The 25,074-nt window shown below is 44.9% G+C and overlaps 2 protein-coding genes across 4 annotated transcripts in view; both read left to right on the top strand.

Moving 5' to 3' along the window:
• LOC133620314 (syntaxin-binding protein 4) overlaps window positions 1-25,074 on the top strand; it is a 116,801-nt gene that overhangs the window by 27,164 nt on the left and 64,563 nt on the right. For both annotated transcript variants that reach the window (XM_061981705.2, XM_072915975.1), the window contains exons 4-8: window positions 11,632-11,701; window positions 11,773-11,847; window positions 15,644-15,723; window positions 17,604-17,727; window positions 17,790-17,931. In XM_061981705.2, coding sequence (XP_061837689.1) covers window positions 11,632-11,701; window positions 11,773-11,847; window positions 15,644-15,723; window positions 17,604-17,727; window positions 17,790-17,931 — 491 coding nt within the window. The remainder of the gene's footprint in view (window positions 1-11,631; window positions 11,702-11,772; window positions 11,848-15,643; window positions 15,724-17,603; window positions 17,728-17,789; window positions 17,932-25,074) is intronic.
• Window positions 89-6,634, top strand: LOC133620317 (uncharacterized). 2 transcript variants are annotated; one of them, XM_061981708.2, is made up of 2 exons: window positions 89-2,410; window positions 2,493-6,634. In XM_061981708.2, the coding sequence occupies exon 2, from the start codon at window positions 4,821-4,823 to the stop codon at window positions 5,916-5,918; it is 1,098 nt and encodes a 365-aa protein (XP_061837692.2). In that variant the 5' UTR covers window positions 89-2,410; window positions 2,493-4,820; the 3' UTR covers window positions 5,919-6,634. Both variants share the same exon structure in this region, with proteins under 2 accessions (XP_061837692.2, XP_072772077.1).

The raw sequence follows: 25,074 nt of genomic DNA, 5'->3' as shown, positions 1-25,074 counted from the left end.
GGACTACAGGAACACAACAAAGGACAACACATGATGAGCACAGAGGTGGGGAAACACGGAGAGCGAGAATGCACATGGAGAGGAAGCTAGAGACGTGTGGGCTTACAGTACTGCGAAATGTAGCTAAGTTCTGGCACTGGAACAGCATCAGGTGTGGTGATTGTGCAGCCGGAGGGGAACACCCGTGGGCGTGTCCAGAGGCGCGCTCACTAGAGTGCACAGATGGATGAGAGGCGGCAGGAGTCTGAGCCGTAACAGTACACCCCTCCTTATGCGAGGCTCCCGACAAGCGTCAAGGTGCATCAGGGTGAGTCCTGTAGAAGTCCTCCAAAAGTGATAGGTCAGCGAAGTAGGAGGCCAGAACCCAGGATCGGTCCTCAGGACAATAACCCTCCCAATCCACTAAATAAACTAAACCCCTAACCTGTCGACAAACCCTAAAAATCTCCTTGATCAGGGGTCTCAGACACGCGGCCCGCGGGCCAATTGCGGCCCGCGAGACGTTATTTTGCGGCCCCCACCTTAATATGAAAGTTTAATGTTAGTGCGGCCCGCGAGTTTTAAATGAATGGCGCTTGACAGCGTTGTGTGCGGAGCTGAAGGAATCTACCAATCACGGTGTGGTATATGGCTCTCGACAATATTGAGGGCGTGCCGTGATGGTACTGCCTTTAGCGTCCTCTACAACCTGTCATCGCGCCGTCTTTTTCTCCATACAAACAGCGTGCCGGCCCAGTCACATGTTGTATGTGGCTTCTGCAGACACACGTAAGTGACTGCAAGACATACTTGATCAACAGTCATACAGGTTACACTGAGGGTGGTCGTGTAAACAACTTTAACACTGTTACAAATATGCGCCACACTGTGAACCCACACCAAACAAGAATGACAAACACATTTCGGGAGAACATCCGCACCGTAACACAACATAAACACAACAGAACAAATACCCAGAATCCTTTGCAGCCCTAACTCTTCCGGGCTACAATATACACCCCCGCTACCCCCACACCTCAACCCCCCCACCCCCCCAACCCCCATCTCCCGAATTCGGAGGTCTCAAGGTTGGCAAGTATGCATTGAACTCACTTGCGTGATGCAAACAGAGAAACATTTTGCCACTTTTCCACTAGACCCGCACGCGCTCTTCCTCCCTGCCTCCCTCGCTCGCCTGCCTGCTCGCTCCCACCCCCGGCGCCGCTGAAAACAGTCCGGGCGGGGAAGACAAGCGGTCCGGTAGCTTCCGAAGCACTCCGCCGAAGGACCGAGCGACAATACAAAACTGTGGTGCACTAGACCCCAGCGCTGATACTCCGACAGAGAGTCGCTGGGCGAATCGGACGTGTAACACGTTAGTCGTGATGTTAGCCCGTTCAGGGCTAATTGTGCTACCGTAACTGTAAACTCCACTCCATTTTTGTTATTTGGGTCCAAAATACCCCTGCGTTAGTGGAAAAGCGGCAAATGAGTGAAAGCGACAGAAACGTTGCCATGGAGACGAGGGTTTTCTTACGTGCCTGGCTGCAGTCACACCACAACACCTGTCCGTCAGTAATAAAGTCCCTGATAACCTGGACCAATTCAAACCGTTATTTGTTTTTTTTATTGTTTAATTTGCATTTCCTCACACGATGAACACTACATATATTTTTACATGACGCCGGATAACACTCCGGGAGCCGTCACTTTTTTGCGCTCGCGATCCCGGTACTTTCCGCCGACCGCCGTGTTGCTGTAGGGAGGAAAAGCGGAACGACACACATTGCGGAAATAGCATTATTCTCCGTTCGTCGGCTAAATACAAATATATTCCACAACCCCAAACATGTCTTTTTCAAAGCCTGCAGTGAAGAGAAAGGTTAGTGATGAGCCAAGACAATTCCAGGAAAAGTGGGAGATGCAATATTTCTTTGTTGAGCACAGGGGCACCCCGACGTGTCTTATTTGCACAGAGAAAGTTGCGGTGCACAAGGAATACAATTTGAAACATCATTATACAACTAGACATGCTGAGGAGTATGAGAGAGTGAACCGGGTTGCAAATTTTAAAACCAGTCTACTGAGGCAACAAGATTTCTTCAAGAAAGCAACCGAAAAGAGCGATGCAGCAGTCAAAGCTAGCTACATGGTGAGTGAGATGGTTGCGAGGGCGGGAAAGCCATTCAAAGAAGGTGAATTCATTAAAAATTGCATGTTAGATTTTTTTAAAGAAATCTTTTCTTGTGGCCCAGCCTCACTCAGTTTCTGCATCTGCTGGCCCCCAGGTAAATTGAGTTTGAGACCCCTGTCCTTGACGGTCCATACCGGATCATCGCTCTCGAGGACCCTGGAAGGGGGGGAAAACAGGGACAGGGGCCGAGAGAGAACTGACTGCCACAGACTTAATCTGAGAAACATGGAAAACTGGGTAAGACTAGATTGCAGTAGCATGAGACATACGGAGGCTGGGTTGATGATCCTCTCTATGGGAAATGGTCCCTCCCACGTAGCGTGGTGCCAACTTTTGAGATGATACCGGAAAGTGAAGGTCCTTGTTACGCACATCACTTGCTGCCCGGGCTGATAAGAGGGAGCCGGGGTGTGATGTTGGTTGGCGCTGCAACGCATTCTTTCGGAGGCCCTCAACAGAGCAGCGCGGGCGGTCCTCCCGCCACAACGGCAGCATCTCAGGTGAGCTTCGGTGGAAGGAACTGCTGCTTCGACCGCCTGCTGGTGGAACAGGGGCGGTTGATAGCCCAATGAACACTCAAAAGGTGACATACCTGTGGCAGAACTGGCCATAGAGTTGTAGGCGTTGGTCGCCCTCCTTGATGCGGACGAGATGGTAGGCGTTACGGAGGTCAAGTTTGCTGAAGATGGTCGCCGGAGCAAGGTGCTCGGAGGACGAACTCAGGAGGGGTAGTGGATACGTGTTCTTTATGGTGATGTTATTTAATTGACGTAGTCGATGCATGGCCGCAATGAACCGTCCTTAGCCACAAAGAAAAATCCTGCTGCCACTGGAGACTTTGATGGGGTGATTATACAGGATGCGAGAGAGTCTGTAATGTAGTCCTTCATGGCTTGTTTCTCAGGAAGGGAATGGTTGTACAGGCGGCTAGAAGGAAGGACAACATTAGTTCGATGGTGCAGTCATAAGGTCTGTGTGGGAAAGGGAGAGTGCACGTTCCTTGTCGAAGACTGCTGGAGTACCAGGAGAGAAAAAATGAACCCAATCTTGACCCCGTCAGAAGCGTAGCGAGACGGTTGATGTTGGAAAGTCATCTTGCATTGGACCAGGAATCCATGGCATAGATCAAAATCGCCTTCAAAGGGTCTGGGACTGGCAATCCTCGGTTCCTGGCAATAAAGGGGGTTCCCGGGGAGGGTGCAGCAGAAACTGGTGGGAAGTCGGCATACTCGGGGTTATGGAGTCCATTCTAGCGATGGTTAGGGTTAGGGTCAAACTACCATCCACACACTCCACTCACCTTGGACAATCAAACTACCATCCACATACTCCACTCACCTTGGACAATCAAACTACCATCCACACACTCCACTCACCTTGGACAATCAAACTACCATCCACACACTCCGCTTACCTAACACAATCAAACTACCATCCACACACTCCGCTTACCTAACACAATCAAACTACCATCCACACACTCCACTCACCTTGGACAATGAAACTACCATCCACACACTCCACTCACCTTGGACAATCAAACTACCATCCACACACTCCACTCACCTTGGATAATCAAACTACCATCCACACACTCCACTCACCTTGGACAATCAAACTACCATCCACACACTCCACTCACCTAACAGTCAAACTACCATCCACACACTCCACTCATCTTGGACATTCAAACTACCATCCACACACTCATCTCACCTTGGACAATCAAACTACCATCCACACACTCCACTCACCTTGGACAATCAAACTACCATCCACACACTCCACTCACCTTGGACAATCAAACTACCATCCACACACTCCACTCACCTTGGACATTCAAACCACCATCCACACACTTCACTCACCTTGGACATTCAAACTACCATCCACACACTCCATTCACCTTGGCCAATCAAACTACCATCCACACACTCATCTCACCTTGGACAATCAAACTACCATCCACACACTCCACTCACCTTGGACAATTAAACTACTATCCACACACTCATCTCACCTTGGACAATCAAACTACCATCCACACACTCCACTCACCTTGGACAATCAAACTACAATCTACACACTCCACTCACCTTGGACATTCAAACTACCATCCAAACACTCCACTCACCTTGGACAATCAAACTACCATCCACACACTCCACTCACCTTGGACAATCAAACTACCATCTACACACTCCACTCACCTTGGACATTCAAACTACCATCCACACACTCCACTCACCTTGGCCAATCAAACTACCACCCACACACTCCACTCACCTCGGACAATCAAACTACCATCCACAAACTCCACTCACCTTGGACAATTAAACTACTATCCACACACTCATCTCACCTTGGACAATCAAACTACCATCCACACACTCCACTCACCTTGGACAATCAAACTACCATCCACACACTCCACTCACCTTGGCCAATCAAACTACCACCCACACACTCCACTCACCTCGGACAATCAAACTACCATCCACACACTCCACTCACCTTGGACAATTAAACTACTATCCACACACTCATCTCACCTTGGACAATCAAACTACCATCCACACACTCCACTCACCTTGGACAATCAAACTACAATCCACACACTCCACTCACCTTGGACAATCAAACTACAATGCACACACTCCACTCACCTTGGACATTCAAACTACCATCCACACACTCCACTCACCTTGGCCAATCAAACTACCACCCACACACTCATCTCACCTTGGACAATCAAACTACCATCCACACACTCCACTCACCTTGGACAATTAAACTACTATCCACACACTCTACTCACCTTGGACAATCAAACTACCATCCACACACTCCACTCACCTTGGACAATCAAACTACCATCCACACACTCCACTCACCTAACAGTCAAACTACCATCCACACACTCCACTCACCTTGGACAATCAAACTACCATCCACACACTGCACTCACCTTGAACAATCAAACTACCATCCACAAACTCCACTCACCTTGGACAATCAAAATACCATCCACACACTCATCTCACCTTGGACAATCAAACTACCATCCACACACTCCACTCACCTTGGACAATTAAACTACTCTCCACACACTCATCTCACCTTGGATAATCAAACTACCATCCACACACTCCACTCACCTTGGACAATTAAACTACAATCTACACACTCCACTCATGTTGGACATTCAAACTACCATCCATGCAGTCCACTCACCTTGGACAATCAAACTACCATCCACACACTCATCTCACCTTGGACAATCAAACTACCATCCACACACTCCACTCACCTTGGACAATCAAACTACCACCCACACACTCACCTCATCTTGGACATTCAAACTACCATCCACACACTCATCTCACCTTGGACAATCAAACTACCATCCACACACTCATCTCACCTTGGACAATCAAACTACCATGCACACACTCCACTCACCTTGGACAATCAAACTACCATCCACACACTCATCTCACCTTGGACAATCAAACTACCATCCACACACTCATCTCACCTTGGACAATCAAACTACCATCCACACACTCCACTCACCTTGGACAATCAAACTACCATCCACACAGTCCACTCACCTTGGACAATCAAACTACCATCCACACACATATCAGCAGCTAGTGCATATAAAGCATTGGCACGTAATTCCTACTGGAATTGCAAACTCCAGTTCTTCTTATTTTGTCGCAGGTACATCTCCTTTTTTTAGTAGCATGATAAAGTTGAACATGATTTATTTGAGAAAGTGAATATTATGTGAGGTGTTAAATATTAAAAGGCCTCACAATTAAATTGAATTATGATTTTTGGGGTGACGATTTGATTTAGAATTGGTTTCATGATTCAACCTGATTTTCACCACTAGTCGATCCATTTTATAAAAACATTTTCAAAACAGGTTACCAGGGATACGGTACAAATTCCCGATATAAGTACTCAAAGCTACCAATATCCAATGTTATTAGAAAAGTATGGATTTTGAATCGAGAAACGTTTTGAATGGAATTGTTATCCCCAAGAACCGAACCGTGTGGCACCCAAAGGTTCACAGCTTGAGTGCCCGATGGCAGGATTCGATCCTGGCCAAAAAAGTACCGGATTCAGTTCCCATCCATGCACATTTAAAACCTTCTTTAGGTTGCTGACGGGTGACAATATTCACCTTATTTGTGTTTCTTCCCCTTGGATCATCATGCATTTCTGTCAATCACACGCTCCCGTTGCCAAAGTGGTTTCACCAAAGTGTGTCTTGCCAAATGTCACACACTTTCATACCGACCTACGCCTGGATGCCACCAACCTTGCTAACGTGACCACAAGGCCAACCGGCTTGAACGTGACCGCCTCCACCACCTTTGCGTTTGGCGGCACGTCTCACTCGTGGCGCTGGAGCCATAAGGTTGGGCCAAAGAAAATCAAGATGGCGTGTCGTGACCTCAAAAGGCAAGTTCACAAGCGTTTAATGTCCCAAAATGCCAGGAGGAGTGCAACAGGGTTGTGCACTAAACAAGCAGTGAGAAACTGCGTGTGCAAAAATGGCTGAGGTGAGCCAACAAGAAAGAACTGAACACACAAAAAGACCAACAAGACACAAACTTTAGGAATGATTTGTCAACCAGTGAAGAAGGTAGACAATGAAATACGCCAGGTGAGACAATCAATGCAAACAGGAAGCAGGTGAGGAGGAAAGCGCTCAGAAAGAGGAAGCAGAATTTATTCAACAAAACAGGAAATGGCCACGAATTTGAAACCGGTGTATAGTGGCCACTTGTGTTTGACTGTAATATGAGAATTATTTCCTCCAATGTACACTTTATTTGTTCCTACGTACACTTTATTTCCTCCAACGTACACTTTTTGTTCCAACATACACTTTATTTGTTCCAACGTACACTTTATTTGTTCCAACGTACACTTTATTTCCTCCAACGTACACTTTATTTGTTCCTACGTACACTTTATTTCCTCCAACGTACACTTTATTTGTTCCTACGTACACTTTATTTGTTCCTACGTACACTTTATTTGTTCCAACGTACACTTTATTTCCTCCAACGTACACTTTATTTGTTCCTACGTACACTTTATTTGTTCCAACGGACACTTTATTTCCTCCAACGTACACTTTATTTGTTCCAACGTACACTTTATTTCCTCCAACGTACACTTTATTTGTTCCTACGTACACTTTATTTGTTCCTACGTACACTTTATTTGTTCCTACGTACACTTTATTTCCTCCAACGTATACTTTATTTCCTCCAACGTACACTTTATTTGTTCCAACGGACACTTTATTTGTTCCAACGTACACTTTATTTCCTCCAACGTACACTTTATTTGTTCCTACGTACACTTTATTTGTTCCAACGTACACTTTATTTCCTCCAACGTACACTTTATTTGTTCCAACATACACTTTATTTGTTCCAACGTACACTTTATTTGTTCCAACGTACACTTTATTTCCTCCAACGTACACTTTATTTGTTCCTACGTACACTTTATTTCCTCCAACGTACACTTTATTTGTTCCTACGTACACTTTATTTGTTCCTACGTACACTTTATTTGTTCCAACGTACACTTTATTTGTTCCAACGGACACTTTATTTCCTCCAACGTACACTTTATTTCCTCCAACGTACACTTTATTTGTTCCTACGTACACTTTATTTGTTCCTACGTACACTTTATTTGTTCCAACGTACACTTTATTTGTTTCTACGTACACTTTATTTGTTCCTACGTACACTTTATTTGTTCCAACGTACACTTTATTTGTTTCTACGTACACTTTATTTGTTCCTACGTACACTTTATTTGTTCCTACGTACACTTTATTTGTTCCAACGTACACTTTATTTGTTCCTACGTACACTTTATTTGTTCCAACGCACACTTTATTTCCTCCAACGCATACTTTATTTCCTCCAACGTATACTTTATTTGTTCCTACGTACACTTTATTTGTTCCAACGTACACTTTATTTGTTCCTACGTACACTTTATTTGTTCCAACGCACACTTTATTTCCTCCAACGTATACTTTATTTCCTCCAACGTACACTTTATTTGTTCCTATGTACACTTTATTTGTTCCTACGTACACTTTATTTGTTCCTACGTACACTTTATTTGTTCCAACGTACACTTTATTTGTTCCAACGTACACTTTATTTGTTTCTATGTACACTTTATTTGTTCCAACGTACACTTTATTTGTTCCTACGTACACTTTATTTGTTCCAACGTACACTTTATTTGTTTTTACGTACACTTTATTTGTTCCTACGTACACTTTATTTGTTCCAACGTACACTTTATTTGTTCCAATGTACACTTTATTTGTTCCAACGTACACTTTATTTGTTCCAACGTACACTTTATATGTTCCTACGTACACTTTATTTGTTCCTACGTACACTTTATTTGTTCCTACGTACACTTTATTTGTTCCAACGTACACTTTATTTGTTCCAACGTACACTTTATTTGTTCCAACGTACACTTTATTTCCTCCAACGTACACTTTATTTGTTCCTACGTACACTTTATTTGTTCCTACGTACACTTTATTTGTTCCAACGTACACTTTATTTGTTCCAACGTACACTTTATTTGTTTCTACATACACTTTATTTGTTCCTACTTACACTTTGGTTGTTCCTACGTACACTTTATTTGTTCCTGCGTACACTTTATTTGTTTCAACGTACACTTTATTTGTTCCTACGTATACTTTATTTGTTCCAACATACACTTTATTTGTTCCAACGTACACTTTATTTCCTCCAACGAACACTTTATTTGTTCCAACGTACACTTTATTTGTTCCAACGTACACTTTATTTCCTCCAACGTACACTTTATTTGTTCCAACGTACACTTTATTTGTTCCTACGTACACTTTATTTGTTCCAACGTACACTTTATTTCCTCCAACGTACACTTTATTTGTTCCAACGTACACTTTATTTGTTCCAACGTACACTTTATTTGTCCCAACGTTCACTTTATTTGTTCCTACGTACACTTTATTTGTTCCTACGTATACTTTATTTGTTCCAACATACACTTAATTTGTTCCAACGTACACTTTATTTCCTCCAACGAACTCTTAATTTGTTCCAACCTACACTTTATTTGTTCCAACGTACACTTTATTTGTTCCAACGTACACTTTATTTCCTCCAACGTACACTATTTGTTCCAACGTACACTTTATTTGTTCCAACGTACACTTTATTTCCTCCAACGTACACTTTATTTGTTCCTACGTACACTTTATTTGTTCCTACGTACACTTTATTTGTTCCAACGTACACTTTATTTGTTTCTACGTACACTTTATTTGTTCCTACGTACACTTTATTTGTTCCAACGTACACTTTATTTGTTTCTACGTACACTTTATTTGTTCCTACGTACACTTTATTTGTTCCAACGTACACTTTATTTGTTCCAACGTACACTTTATTTTTTCCAACGTACACTTTATTTGTTCCAACGTACACTTTATTTGTTCCTACGTACACTTTATTTGTTCCAACGTACACTTTATTTGTTCCTACGTACACTTTATTTGTTCCAACGCACACTTTATTTCCTCCAACGTATACTTTATTTCCTCCAACGTATACTTTATTTGTTCCTACGTACACTTTATTTGTTCCAACGTACACTTTATTTCCTCCAACGTACACTTTATTTGTTCCTATGTACACTTTATTTGTTCCTACGTACACATTATTTGTTCCTACGTACACTTTATTTGTTCCAACGTACACTTTATTTGTTCCAACGTACACTTTATTTGTTTCTATGTACACTTTATTTGTTCCAACGTACACTTTATTTGTTCCTACGTACACTTTATTTGTTCCAACGTACACTTTATTTGTTTTTACGTACACTTTATTTGTTCCTACGTACACTTTATTTGTTCCAACGTACACTTTATTTGTTCCAATGTACACTTTATTTGTTCCAACGTACACTTTATTTGTTCCAACGTACACTTTATATGTTCCTACGTACACTTTATTTGTTCCTACGTACACTTTATTTGTTCCAACGTACACTTTATTTGTTCCAACGTACACTTTATTTGTTCCAACGTACACTTTATTTCCTCCAACGTACACTTTATTTGTTCCTACGTACACTTTATTTGTTCCTACGTACACTTTATTTGTTCCAACGTACACTTTATTTGTTCCAACGTACACTTTATTTGTTTCTACATACACTTTATTTGTTCCTACTTACACTTTGGTTGTTCCTACGTACACTTTATTTGTTCCTGCGTACACTTTATTTGTTTCAACGTACACTTTATTTGTTCCTACGTATACTTTATTTGTTCCAACATACACTTTATTTGTTCCAACGTACACTTTATTTCCTCCAACGAACACTTTATTTGTTCCAACGTACACTTTATTTGTTCCAACGTACACTTTATTTCCTCCAACGTACACTTTATTTGTTCCAACGTACACTTTATTTGTTCCTACGTACACTTTATTTGTTCCAACGTACACTTTATTTCCTCCAACGTACACTTTATTTGTTCCAACGTACACTTTATTTGTTCCAACGTACACTTTATTCGTCCCAACGTTCACTTTATTTGTTCCTACGTACACTTTATTTGTTCCTACGTATACTTTATTTGTTCCAACATACACTTAATTTGTTCCAACGTACACTTTATTTCCTCCAACGAACTCTTAATTTGTTCCAACCTACACTTTATTTGTTCCAACGTACACTTTATTTGTTCCAACGTACACTTTATTTCCTCCAACGTACACTATTTGTTCCAACGTACACTTTATTTGTTCCAACGTACACTTTATTTCCTCCAACGTACACTTTATTTGTTCCAACGTACACTTTATTTCCTCCAACGTACACTTTATTTGTTCCAACGTACACTTTATTTGTTCCAACGTACACTGTATTTGTTCCAACGTACACTTTATTTGTTCCAACGTACACTTTATTTGTTCCAATGTTCACTTTATTTGTTCCAACGTACACTTTATTTGGTCCGATGTACACGTTATTTGTTCCAACGTACACTTTATTTCCTCCAACATACACTTTATTTGTTCCAACGTACACTTTATTTGTTCCAACATACACTTTATTTCCTTCGACGTACACTTTATTTTCTTCGACGTACACGTTATTTGTTCCAATGGACACTTTATTTCCTCTGACGTACACTTTTTGTGTACCTGGGAATATTAATAATGATAATAGTAAATAATAATAACAATAATAGTATAATAGTAATAATAATAGTGTAATAATAATAATAGTAATAATAATAATATAATAATAATAATAACAATAATCATAGTAATAATAATAATAATAATAATAAACAAGCTATCTCTGACTTCTGCTAGGAAACCTGTTGCCTGGAGACCAGATCTTGGAGGTCAATGGGGAAAGTCTAATCGGTGTCACAAGTGAAAGGTAATTTGGGAGAATCTTTGTGTCAATATTTGGAAAATATATTGATTTATTTTGTTGTTGTTGTGGATCAGAGCTGTGGACGTCTTGAGAGCCGCTTCAGCGACCAATCGCATGCGCCTTCTGGTAGCCAGGGATGAGGAAGCAAAGTAAGTCAAGTTTTATGGCAAGGGTTCTTAACTGCCTAACTTTTCCACTACAGAGGGGGCCGGGGCTCACTCAAATATTTACACTAAATTATTAACTTGATTTTAATCATTCTCAATATTTATATCTAACCTACTTACAGTTTACAACCTTGTCAAATGATCCATCCATCCGGTTTCTACCGCTTGTCCCGTTCAGGGTCTTGTCAAATGATATCAGCACTAATATTATTTATTTAACACAAACATTGGGCTTAGGTCATTTAGCTATTTACAATTAAATGACTAAAAATACATTTTAAAATCAAATTAATTACAAATGAATATGTTTTTTTAACAAAACTGTCAATAAAATTATAGTGCATACATAATAAAAACACAGCTTCACCATTTTAGTCATAATTTTTGCACTTTAGAAAACTTCTACGACTTTAGCTCCAGACTTTTTCTGTTTATTTGATATTGTCATGACTGCCACATGTGGTGGAAAAGGGTATTAAAACGGAGTACCGCAGCGTCCCATTCTGCCCACAGCTTTGGCCCTCTGTAAAAATATATTCTCAAACTAAACATGCTCAACCGGTAAGTTAACCTGGAGGTTCCCCACTCTTCTGTCCACCATTTTACACCCACCCTGCTTTTTTCTTCTGATATTTTTGGCGGACGGCACCATGCGCACATAACAGCAGCTCTCGTGGCTTTAAATTGACTCAGCAGCACCACCTGTCGTTTTAGAGTGCGAATTACAGCTGCTCTGACTGCAAGTGTGTGTATCGCTCTGGGTGGAATACTACTGCCAAAAGTTTTAACTTGGTTTCATACTTGTGAATCGTTTTTTTAATTGAATACATTGTTTTACACTCGCAAATAATTTTTTTACTAGCACAAAATTGTTTACTTGCAAATCTTTTTTAAATTGAAGACAATAGTTTTATACTTGTGAATTGTATTTTTAATTTGCAGAAAACTGTTTTTGTCGACTTGTAAATCTCTTTTTAAATTGAAGAAAAGTGTTTTTAAACTTTTAAATCTTTTTTAAATTGAAGACAACTGTTGTTATACTTGCAAATATTTTTTAAATTGAAGAAAATTGTTTTTAAACGTTTAAATCTTTTTTTTTTAAATGGAAGAAAATTGTTTTTAAACATTTAAATCTTTTTTTTTTTAAATTGAATAAAATAGTTGTTATACTTGTAAATCTTTTTTAAATTGAAGAAAATAGTTGTTATACTTGTAAATCTTTTTTTAAAATTGAATAAAATCGTTTTTGTACTTGCAAATCTTTTTAAAATGAAGAAAATTGTTTTTTACTTGCCGACTATTGGGCATGAGTAAAAACATTTGTGTGTGTTTGTGGAGTTTGGCAGTAATAAATGTGTGTTCGGTCACACACAAGGATCGTTGAGGTTGAGCAAACCCTCAAAAGTGCGGTGTGACAGTCTCTGCCTGTCGTGCGGGTTCTCAGGACCATCAAGGAAGGACATAGCTGCGGGCAGGTTTAGACTTTCTTTTATTTTTCAATAAACCTCCGTCTTCTTTCGCCGGGCGCTTTTCAGCTCCGGCTCCACCTGCTGCTCGCTCTGCCGCCTGCTTTTCAGCCGCGTGCGTCTTCATCTCCCTTGCGCTCTCACTCTCTCTCTCCTCGCTCCTTCGTTCCAGCTGTGTGCGTCGCCGTGGGCTCTTTGTCGTTCTCGCTCAGCATCCGCTTCTCGTTGGCTCCAGTTTCTCTCTCCGTCTCTCTTCCCCACATTCACGTCTGTCGCCATCTTACACGGTACGAGAGGATGATTGCATTGTCTACAGCTGCGCGCTCCACGCACCTTATACTGATTGCCGCGTCGCTCCCGGCGCGCCCCGCCTTGCCGCTCGCTCGTCGTCCACGCCTCCTTGCCGCCATCTTGGAGCGGGCCCTCGTGTGCCCTGCCTCCCTGTTGGACTGCCGGCCCCGCCTCCTCGCCGCCATCTTGGAGCAGGTTCCGGCGGGCCACGCCTCGCTGTCGTTCAAACTCTTGTAAATATACACAGAGTGCTTAGTGACACTTGTCCATTTGGTTATGGTTTAAGTCAGGGCTATTCAACGACATCAGAGGGCTGCAATTTCAAGAGTCCAAGGGCTCAGAGGCCAGACGTTTGGATGTTTGGTCAGAAAGTGCCCCCACAGCTTGGATTTCTTTGACACCTTGTTTTACTTATTTACAAAGTAAACACATCGGCTTTCACACTGCACTGTCAATAACTTCATTATTCTGCCCTCGCTACTTGTTTCCAGCGTGTGCAGCTAGACAGATAGTTATCAGCATGAAGAAACATAAGCTCCAGAAGTTTTGTTGAGGATTGATGCTCCTTCTTTTGAATTATTTTCCTTCCTTCTTTACACTTAGTTCTGCATTTAAGTTTGTAAGACTGAAAATGCAAACATAAAATGAACATAACAGAACTATAATGTCCATTGTGTGATTTACATAAGTAAAATAGGTCTAGTGTTAATACATTTTCGCAAAAAACTACAGAAGTTTATGTATATAGAAATTCAACAACATCCACAGCATACATTGCACACAAGGAAAGTGGCTCAACACAATTAAAACCCTGAGGCGTAGCGTTATCACCCTCTACTGGTCAAATTTAGCGCTACTTGTGTTAAACGAGCTTTGATCGGCAGAGAGTTACGACCATGAAAACAAAAGGCTTCACAAAGTCAGCAATTTCAATACAAAACAACCTAAATGTCTTCATGCACAACATTTTCGATATTTGCGATTTATTTAGATTTTTTTTTTCAGGGTCGATAGTTCAAATTTTGGTTTTGAATGAGTAATCTTCTTCTACTCGCCCCACTGCTGCTTCATTGTGACACATATGCCTCGCTGTTGCCCCTGCAGGGTGGCAGGAGTACTGCGTACATGACCAACCCGAGTTTGTCAAGCCTATTTGTGTGATATTCGTTGGTTTAAGTTTATTTCAAAGATGATGTACAGGTGGGCCAACATTTTACTAGAGTTTGATCAAATTTGGATGGATTTCTTGTAGGAGCAAAATGGGATGAAAAGGTTGAAATCCCTTTTCCCACATGTGCGACAGGTTTAGGGTTTTTTTCCAAGTTGCACGGTCTATTTTTAGGCGCATTTGCAAGTGAATTTGTCGCACTGCACAGCTCTGGTTGTACTTTTAAGCGCAATGACAGCAAAGTTGCAATCCAGTCAGAGCAGAGAGGAGACCCACACCTGCTGCAAAGCTGCCGCTGACTCTTCAAATAAAACATGTTCATGAATGACTTGAATATCACAACCCTTGATCACAATTAACAATGTACGTTATCCTTCTCTCCCACAGCGGCCATTGTAATGAATTATGCAAATGAGCCATGATGTCACCTAGCAGCTTTTACGACAACCAATAGCTACTGTCCTTACTGAGGAGTTGGCAACACTGGAAGGTGAAGAGAGATGAGAAGCGATAGATGTAGAAGAGATACAAATAGAGATGACGGAAGAGAAAACAGTGGAGATGCAGGGGTGAGGACATTAATTAATTAACTAAGACGAGGCCAGGGTGCAGGGGGTGAAGACATCGTTGACGTTCAAACAAGCCAAATCGTTGTGAAAAAGGCCACATTTTCATGTTTTGAGACAAGTGAATGCAGCACGGTGACCAATGTTTGACATTTAAAGTCTGATAAGGCTCTCCCAGTATTTGCAATCAGCTGCCAAATCATTTCAACCTTTGCTGATCTTCTTTACCAGGCCAGAGTCATGCATGCTCCTCACAGTGACCTTTCACCCTTTCTTCCCCTTGAAAGGAAAGAATTTGCTGAGCTGCTGGAGAAGTATGGCTCCAATGGTAGCACAGGATCCACTCGCAACTCTCCCATTCAGCAAGGTAGGCCAAATGTCTTCTCTCTTGTGCTCATGAAACCATAAGAGAGACTTTAGGGTTAGAGAGGCTCTGGGTGTTGAGGGGCTGTCTTGGTTGATACGCCTTTTCAACATTGTGTGGAAGTCTGGGACAGTGCCGAGGGAGTGGCAGACTGTAGTGGTGGTTCCCCTATTCAAAAAGGGGGACCAGAGGTTGTGTGCTAATTACAGGGGTATCACACTATTGGAAAGGAGGGTCCGGCCGATAGTCAAGCCTTAGATTCAAGAGGAGCAATGTGGATTCTGTCCTGCTGGTGGAACAACTGACCAGCTCTTTACTCTTGCGGGAATCCTGGACAAGGCTGGGAGTATGCCTATCCAGTCTACATGTGCTTTGTGGATTTGAAGAAGGCGTATGACCGGGTCCCCCGGGAGATCCTGTGGGAGGTGCTGAGGGAGTGCGAGGTGAGGGGGACCCTGCTGAGGGCCATCTAATCTCTGTAAAACCAAAGCGAGAGTTGTGTCCGGGTGCTTAGATGTAAGTCGGATCCGTTTCCAGTGGGGGTTGGTCTTCGCCAGGACTGCGCTCTGTCACCTATCCTGTTTGTGATTTTCATGGACAGGATTTCTAGGCAAAGTCGTGACCATGGCGGAGAGGGTATATGTCTCGGGGGACTAAAGGTTGCGTCACTGCTGTTTGCAGATGATGTGGTCCTGATGGCACCATCGGTTCGTGACCTTCAACTCTCACTGAGTCGGTTCGCAGCCAAGTGTTCAGCAGCTGGAATGAGGATCAGCATCCCCAAATCTGAGGCCATGGTTCTCAGCAGGAAACCCATGGTTTGTACAGTCCAGGTAGAGAACGAGACTCTGTCCCAGGTGGAGGAGTTTAAGTATCTTGGGGTCTTGTTCACGAGTGAGGGAAAGATGGTGAAGGAAATCAGCCAGAGAATCGGAGCAGTTGGGGCAGTATTGCAGTCTCTCTGCCTCATTGTTTGACGAAACGAGAGCTGAGCCAGAAGGCAAAGCTCTCGGTCTACCGAGCTATCTACATTCCTACTCTCACCTATGGTCATGAAGTGTGGGTCATGACCGAAAGAATAAGATCGCGGATACAAGTGGCCGAAATGAGTTTCCTCAGAAGGGTGGCTGGCATCTCCCTTAGAGATGGTGAGAAGTTCAGTCAAACGAGAGAGACTCGGAGTAGCTCCTTCACTTGGAAAGGAGTCAGCTTAAGTGGTTCGGGCATCTTGTGCGGATGCTTCATGAGCGTCTCTCTAGGGAGGTCCTTGTTGCACGTCCCAGGCCAAGGACTAGATGGGGGGATTACATGTCCTCTCTGGCCTAGGAACGCTTCGGGATCCCCCAGGAGGAAGTTGCTATTGTGGCTCTGGAGAGGGAAGTCTGGGGGTCTCTGCTGGAGCTGTTGTCCCCTGGACCCGATTCCGAGGTCCGGAGGTCACATATTTTTGTGAATAGGTCACATGTTTGTGTGAATAGTCACATGTTTGTGTGAATAAGTCACGTTTGTGTGAATAGGTCATATATTTGTGTGAATAGGTCACATGTTTGTGTGAACAGTCACATGTTTGTGTGAATAGGTCACATGTTTATGTGAACAGGTCACATGTTTGTGTGAATAGTCACATGTTTGTGTGAATAGGTCATATATTTGTGTAAATAGGTCACATATTTGTGTGGATAGGTCACATATTTGTGTGAATAGGTCATATATTTGTGTGAATAGGTCACATATTTGTGTGAATAGTCACATGTTTGTGTGAATAGGTCACATGTGTCAACATGGCAGCAGATGGAACACAAAGTGTGTAACTGCTGCTTCGGAGAGTTAGTTAAACACACTCAGAGTACAAACTATATTTCCTTCTTTGTTCCAATTGGAAGGAAGTCGCTGCCTGGAAAGTACTTCGTCTGGGTCCTCATCTCGCTCCCAGAGTCCATTGCTGCTGAGCCCAGCTGGCTGCCAGAACACGTCCAACAGCAGCGGGTCCATGCTGCGCTCCCTCAGGTCAGATTAGTATCCTCACTTCCTTTGAATATACTTCAATGTGGATGTTTTCTTTTTCTCAGTCACCCCGGTGAAGGAGTCATTCAGCTCATTTCTGTGACTGGATCCAAGAGTTTGGGCATCACCCTGGGAGGTGGCTCCAACCGCCCTGATGGCCCTGCAGTCTTCATTCAGGAGGTTCTGTCAGGGGGAGACTGTCACCGGGTAAGAAGGTTTGTTCTTACCCGAAGGATAAGGACAGGAAGGAGTTTGTTCTGTCTTCACTGCACTGTCCTCTGGGAGAGTCTCAAAGTAGTGACCTTGGTACTCTCAAACACGATAACACAACCAGTCAGTCCAACAGAAGTCCACAACAACAGGTGTGTGTCCATGAGAGACAGGAAGGAGTTTGTTGTGTTTTTACTGCACTGTCCTCTAGGAAAGTCTCAAAGTAGTGACCTTTGTGCTCTCCAACATGATAACACAACTAGTCAGTCCAAAGGAAGTCCACAACAACAGGTTTGTGTCCATGAGAGACAGGAAAGAGTTTGTTTTGTCTTCACTACACTAACCTCGAGGAGAGTCTCAAAGTAGTGACCTTGGTGCTCTCAAACACGATAACACAACCAATCAGTCCAACAGAAGTCAACAACAGGTGTGTGTCCATTAGAGACAGGAAGGAGTTTGTTGTGGGACGATATAGCTCGGTTGGTAGAGTGGCTGTGCCAGCAACTTGAGGGTTCCAGGTTTGATCCCCGCTTCTGCCATCCTAGTCACTGCCATTGTGTCATTGGGCAAGACACTTTACCCACCTGCTCCCAGTGCCACCCTTACTGGTTTAAAAATGTAACTTAGATATTGTGTTTCACAATGTAAAGCACTTTGAGTCACTAAAGAAAAGTGCTATATAAATATAATTTACTTCACTTCACTTCACTTCACTTCAAAGTAGTGACCTTGGTGCTCTCAAACACGATAACACAACCAGTCAGTCCAACAGAAGTCCACAACAACATGTGTGTGTCCATGAGAGACAACAATAACAACAACAATAACAGGTGTGTGTCCATGAGAGAAAACAACAACAAGTGTGTGTCCATAATCACTAAAATGATTCCCGGGCGCGGCCACCGCTGCTGCCCACTGCTCCCCTCACCTCCCAGGGGGTGATCAAGGGTGATGGGTCAAATGCAGAGAATAATCTCGCCACACCTAGTGTGTGTGTGACAATCATTGGTACTTTAACTTTAACTTTTTTAATAAGAGACAGGAAGGAGTGTGTTGTGTCTTCACTACACTGTCCTCAAGGAGAGTCTCAAGGTAGTGACCTTGGTGCTCTCAAAAATGATAATACAACCAGTCAGTCCAACAGAAGTCAACAACAAGTGTGTGTCCATGAGAGACAACAACAACAACATGTGTGTCCATTAGAGACAGGAGGGAGTGTGTTGTGTCTTCACTACACTGTCCTCTAGGAGTCTGAAGGTAGTGACCTTGGTGCTCTCAAACATGATAACACAACCAGTCAGTCCAACAGAAGTCAACAACAACAACAACAGGTGTGTGTCCATGAGAGACAACAACAACAACAACAACAGGTGTGTGTCCATGAGAGACAGGAAGGAGTGTGTTGGGTCTTCACTGCACTGTCCTCTGGGAGAGTCTCAAAGTAGAGACCTTCCCAAGTCGCTTGCAGCCAGGGAAAACAATCCAGATTAGAATGAAACAAATGTAAACTTTTCACTCTTAATTGTCTATTTTTGGTCCTCCAATTCATCAAACTTCATCATCAGAACAACCGGTGTCTCCAAGATGTGGCCAAAGTTTGCAATATAGTCTAAAATCGCAAAAGTCTGAGTGTCCACAGTTCTTCTCACATTTTCCAATCATTTGTGGCAAATTTAGGTACTTTGAACATCTGCCAGCCTCTTCCATTTTGTGGATAGACCAGTGCAACACTTACTCCAGTCAGCAGATGTTCTGTTGCCATGCTTCCCAATAGGTAGATATCTTTAACGTTGTTGACAGAAAGGGTCGCCAGGCACTCCTCTTTCCTAAGAGTCTGTCGTGTGTCCAGCAACAACCCTTCCATCAACAGGCAGGTTCACCCGAGCTCCAGATCTTGTCAACTTGGTTGAGAGGGTAGATGATCAATTCCATTGTTTAGATGTTCAAGACGACACGGGAAACTGGGTGCAGGGGCTTTTATTTTCTTATTTTAAGCGCCTCATAAATGGAAGTGGAAGATGATGATAAACAAAGCCAGTTCAATAGGCCTTGGCAGCTGAACATTATGTGATGTACACTGACACAACAGTCATTTCAAAAGACTGAGCAGTGATTGGGCCAAAGATGTGTGATAGTTCCAACACAATGTTGTCTGCCAAGTGACGAAGAAGGGAGTGAGATTGTGCATGTGCAGACCTTTGCAGCTTTGCCACTCAGATTAGCGTAACGTAGAGCGACAACACATTAAGATCAGAGGCTACTGACCCACTTTTTGAGTTAAGTGGTGGAAAGGGACTTATATTATTGTACTGTCAGCTTCTGCCACACTTCAAAATGTATGACCAAGCAACACCTACTTCAAACTTGCTTGCATTTTTTGTGCAGTTCTGTTGTTTCATGTTGCCATGCTAGTGTGAACACTATCCTTCAAACCCTGATGTGTGCACTAAAATCACTGGATGGTCCTGATCTGCCTACTTGGGTTATTTCATGTGAACGCTGCACACAATAGACACACTATAGCATACAAATGACAGAAGACAACTGAAAGCATAGAGAAATTACTGTCTGCTGCTCATTTCTGTGTTTGTGTGCGCCTTAAACTATATTCTGTAAGCCCTTCTCGTTCTCCCAGATAGTAATTATAGAGAAATAACGTAGCAGAAGGACTTTTCATTTAGAAATGTTGAGATTGGTCACGATACGACGCCAAAGTTGTTCAATCAGGCTGTGACTTTTGGAACAGAAGCCGACTGCTTAAGCCAGGGGTGTCCAAACTACAGCCAGCGGGCCAAATGTGGCCTGCGAGACGCCCTGAATCTAATAGGGAATCTTACCCACGGAAGATTAGAGTTATTTTAATAGTTTGACAATTTTGCTGCTGCTGTTATGTCACCATCTAGTGGACATTGTGAGTGTAGAAGTCTCAGTGTGCGTGGGCTCTCTGTGGTCGTAGAGAATCGACGGGACCCGCAGTCCAGGGCTCAACAAAGTCTTTTATTATTTTTATCTTTTCAGCTCAGTGTTCTTTTGCTCGCGGCCTCCTGCTCTCTCGTGTGTCTCGGCTCTCTCATGTGCCTGCTCTCCTCTCTCACCCTCTCATGGCCTTGGCCTCTGCTGATAAAGGAGACAGGTGATTAGATAACCCGCCTCAGCTGGGCAATCCACTCATCTGTCAGCTGCTTCGAAGCCGGTCCATACACATTCCCTTCCCGCAGGAGGCGCGCCGACCACGCCCCCCTCCACAATCTCCACCGCCAGACTCAGGCCGGGAAGCCGTCCAGCCGCGCCCACTCCCCCCCTCCGTAGGAGAGTGGGAGAGGAAGTCGGCCACGGCCATCTGCGCCCCTGGTCTGTGGACCACTCGAAAGTTGTAGAGTTGCAACGCGAGATACCAACGAGTGATCCGCGCGTTAGCATCCTTCATGCGGTGGAGCCACTGGAGGGGTTTGTGGTCCGAGCAGAGGCTGAAGGAGCGCCCTAGCAGGTAATACCGGAGGGCCCCGACCGCCCACTGGATGGCGAGGCACTCCCTCTCCACCGTGCTGTACCTCGCCTCCTGGTCCGAGAGCTTCCGGCTGATGTACAGTACGGGCTGGTCGATGCCCCCCACCCGCTGGGACAGCACCGCTCCCAGCCCTCTGCTCGACGTGTCCGCCTGCAGGCAGAAGGGGATGGAAAAGTTAGGCATGTGCAGGACCGGCTCCTCGCAGAGGGCCGTTTTCACCCTCTCGAACACCTGCTGGCACTGCTCCATCCACCGGACCAGATCTGGAGCACCCTTTCGGGTGAGGTCAGTCAGTGGGCTGGTCAGGTCCCCAAACCGGGGAATAAACCTCCGGTAGTAGCCTGCCAGTCCCAAAAACTGCCTCACCTCTTTTTTAGTCTTGGGGTGTGGGCAGGCCGCAATTGCAATTGTCTTGTCTACTTGCGGGCGCACCTGCCCTCCTCCCAAGTGGTACCCCAGATACTGTACTTCCTTCCGGCCAACCGCACACTTCGCCGGGTTGGCAGTGAGCCCCACCCGCTGCATGTGTTCTTCCCAGCCCACAGCGTTGTCCTTGTCTCCAGCATCATCGCCACCGCGACCTTCATCTGGCTTGCCGCACAAGCGGCCATCAGCGGCTCCCTCAGTGGCCAATTCATGGAAGCCCTTTGCGCCAACAGGAGTGACGCCCAGGACTTGGGCGTAGGACTCACAGGCTACTGAGGTTCTGGCGCCACTCGCCTCCGCCTTCTCGACGGCCACAGATGTGGCCGTTCCGTGGCCATTCCGTGGTCGCCCGTCTCCCCACTGCCACCTGACTCGTCGGGGACGAGTCAGGTGGCAGATGGTTGTCAGCCAGGTCCTGATAGGTGCGATATCTGCATCGTCTTCCTAGGCTTGTCGCAGCTCCTCTATGGACCAACCGCCAAACAGTTTATTTTCTTTTTTCTTGGTCAGGAATATTTTCTCTGGGGACTTTAAGTTATCCCAGTCAGCTGGCGGGGCCTTGTCTACCCCCACTGGACTCAGCATCGCCTGGTTGATGTCAGAGTACAAGTCGCACTGCACAGCCTGGTGACTGACGCTCAACTGAGGAATAGAAGGGCTCTGGAGCTTACAAGGGCAGGACTGACGGCAAGGTCTCCGGGAGAGGCTGCCTGCGTTGCCGTGAAGCTGGCCAGCGCGATGGACGATCTCAAAGTTGTATTTTCCGAGTCTTTCGAGCCACCTGGCGAGTTGCCCCTCAGGTTCCTTCATTCTCGTGAGCCACCGGAGGCTACTGTGGTCGGTGCGAACAGTAAAACGCTTCCCCAGGAGATACTAGCGGAAGTGGAATGGGAAATCCACCACGGCTAGCAGTTCCCTCCGGGTAGTGCAGTAATTTTGTTCAGTTTTGGACAGCTTGCGGCTCCCATAGGCGAGCACACGTTCCACGCCTTGTTGAACTTGCGAGAGGACAGCGCCGATGCCGACGTCGCTGGCGTCTGTGTCCAGTATCATGTCGCCCTGGTCAAGTGGATACCCCAGGATCGGCGCCGTTATTAGCTGACTTTTGAGATCATCAAATGCCACCTGGCATTCCTCAGACCAACGGAACTGGACATGTTTCTTGGTCAGGGCATGGAGAGGCTCTGCAATACAAGCAAAGTTTTTAATGAACCTACGATAGTAAGACGCGAGGCCAACAAAACGGCGGACATCTTTGAGCGACGATGGTGTTGGACACTCCTGCACCTTCCGGACTTTGCCTGGGTCAGTAGCCACACCGTTCTCTGAGACAATGTGACCCAGGTAGGCCACTTGGCGGCGGAAGAGGCAGCATTTTGACGGTTTTAGTTTCAGTTTTGCCTGGTGGAGGCGACTGAAAACCTGCCCCTGGCGCTGCAACATCTGTGGCACATTGCTGCCAGAACAATGATGTCATCCAGATATACAAGGCAGGTCTCCCACTGCATGCCAGCCAGCACACGGTCCATCAAGCGCTGAAACGTCGCTGGAGCATTACACAGTCCAAATGGCATGACATTCCATTCAAACAGTCCATTTTTGGTGCAGAAGGCTGCTGCTTTGCGTGCTCTCGGGGTCAGTTCAACTTGCCAGTAACCGGCCGCAAGGTCCAGTGTGCTGAACACTTGGCAGCAGAGAGGGTGTCCAGCGTATCCTGGATGCGGGGAAGAGGATATGCGTCTTTAACTGTGCAGTCATTAAGTGCTCTATAGTCTATACAGAGACGGTACGTTCCATCTTTTTTACGCACCATCACTATAGGTGAAGCCCAGCTGCTGTTGCTGCGGCGCGCTAATCCTGCCTCCAGAGTCTGTTGTATCTGTTGGTCAGCGTCCTGTTGCTTCTCTGACGCCATTCGGCGTGGTGGTTGTTTGACCGGGACGCCTGGCCAGGTTACAATGTCATGTTGAACCAGGGTGGTCCTGCCGAGGTCAGCGGATCCGGTGGAGAACACGTTGTTGTAAGTACACAGCAGCTGCGCTAGCTGCAGTTGCTCCTCTTTGTTAAGTTCAGTAGCGCTCTCGGTATAGAGATCTTGTAGGTGCTGGGGAACAGAGGGAGGGTTGTTGGCAGCCTGTTCAGGCTGTTTGTAGTCCACAGCGTTTGCAGACTGAAGAACCTTTGCTGGTTGGAGGAACCCCACCATGGCCCCCTTTGTGATGGTTACGGCACTGCTGCCGGGATTGAAGATGCGAAGGGGCATGGTTTTCAACGAAGCCTTTAGTGGGGCTCAGCATTAATTCTCCTTTTAGGTGGATATTGCCTTTTACCACATACTCCTGTCCAGCCTCCAGCACCACAGTCCGGGCCACTCTCACTGCGTGCGCCTTTGGTTTATTTGTGGAGTCAAAATAAGGTACCTCTTCCCTGAAAAGCACGATCCGATGATTTCCAAAGTCGAGACGGGCCTGAGCTTGGGTTAGGAATGGGTGGCCCAGGAGGGCCTCGTCCCCAGCTATATCAGCAACAAGGAAGCAGATGCTCACCTGGCGGTTGTTGATCAGGACAGGTATGTGAGCTACACCAAGCACAGGTATATCGCCAGGCCCAACACCGATCAGAGTCTCCACGGCGGACGACTGAAGTGGAGGACGGACATCCAGATGGATAGCGTCATAATGACGCAGAGGAAAAACACTTTTCCGTGCTCCACTGTCCAAAACAGCACACACTTCTAACCCATACACAACCATGTGAATGCTCATTTCATGACCTTGTGCTTTAAAGGTGAAGTATAGCAGACTTTGAGCTTTGGGGGAACATGGTTGAAGCTTGAGCTCTGGCTGTTTTTCTTGGTGAGGGGAAATTTCTTTTCATGTGACCCAGGCCTGAACAGTTATGACACCGCACCTCATCCCATTTAATGTCTTTATGGCTCCTCCCTTTATATTGTGTGTGACTGTAGCTGGGGGGACTTAAAACCAGCTGATAGGGGCGCTGTAGCAGGCCCTAATTCCTCCTCTTCTGTACCCTCTCTTATTAGGGCAGCACGGGGTCTGTGTTCAGCTATGTCACGAGCTCCAGGGTGCATGAGGCCGGCCACATATGATGCTGCTCGCCTTGTGGTTTCATAACGACGGGCAATGTCAAATGCTTGGGCTAGTGTCTGGGGGTGCTGCTCTATGAGCTTCTGTACAGTGTCCACA

This window comes from Nerophis lumbriciformis, linkage group LG24 (genome assembly GCF_033978685.3).
Source record: "Nerophis lumbriciformis linkage group LG24, RoL_Nlum_v2.1, whole genome shotgun sequence".
NCBI lineage: Eukaryota > Metazoa > Chordata > Actinopteri > Syngnathiformes > Syngnathidae > Nerophis > Nerophis lumbriciformis.
This window is presented reverse-complemented; position numbering and strand designations above follow the sequence as displayed.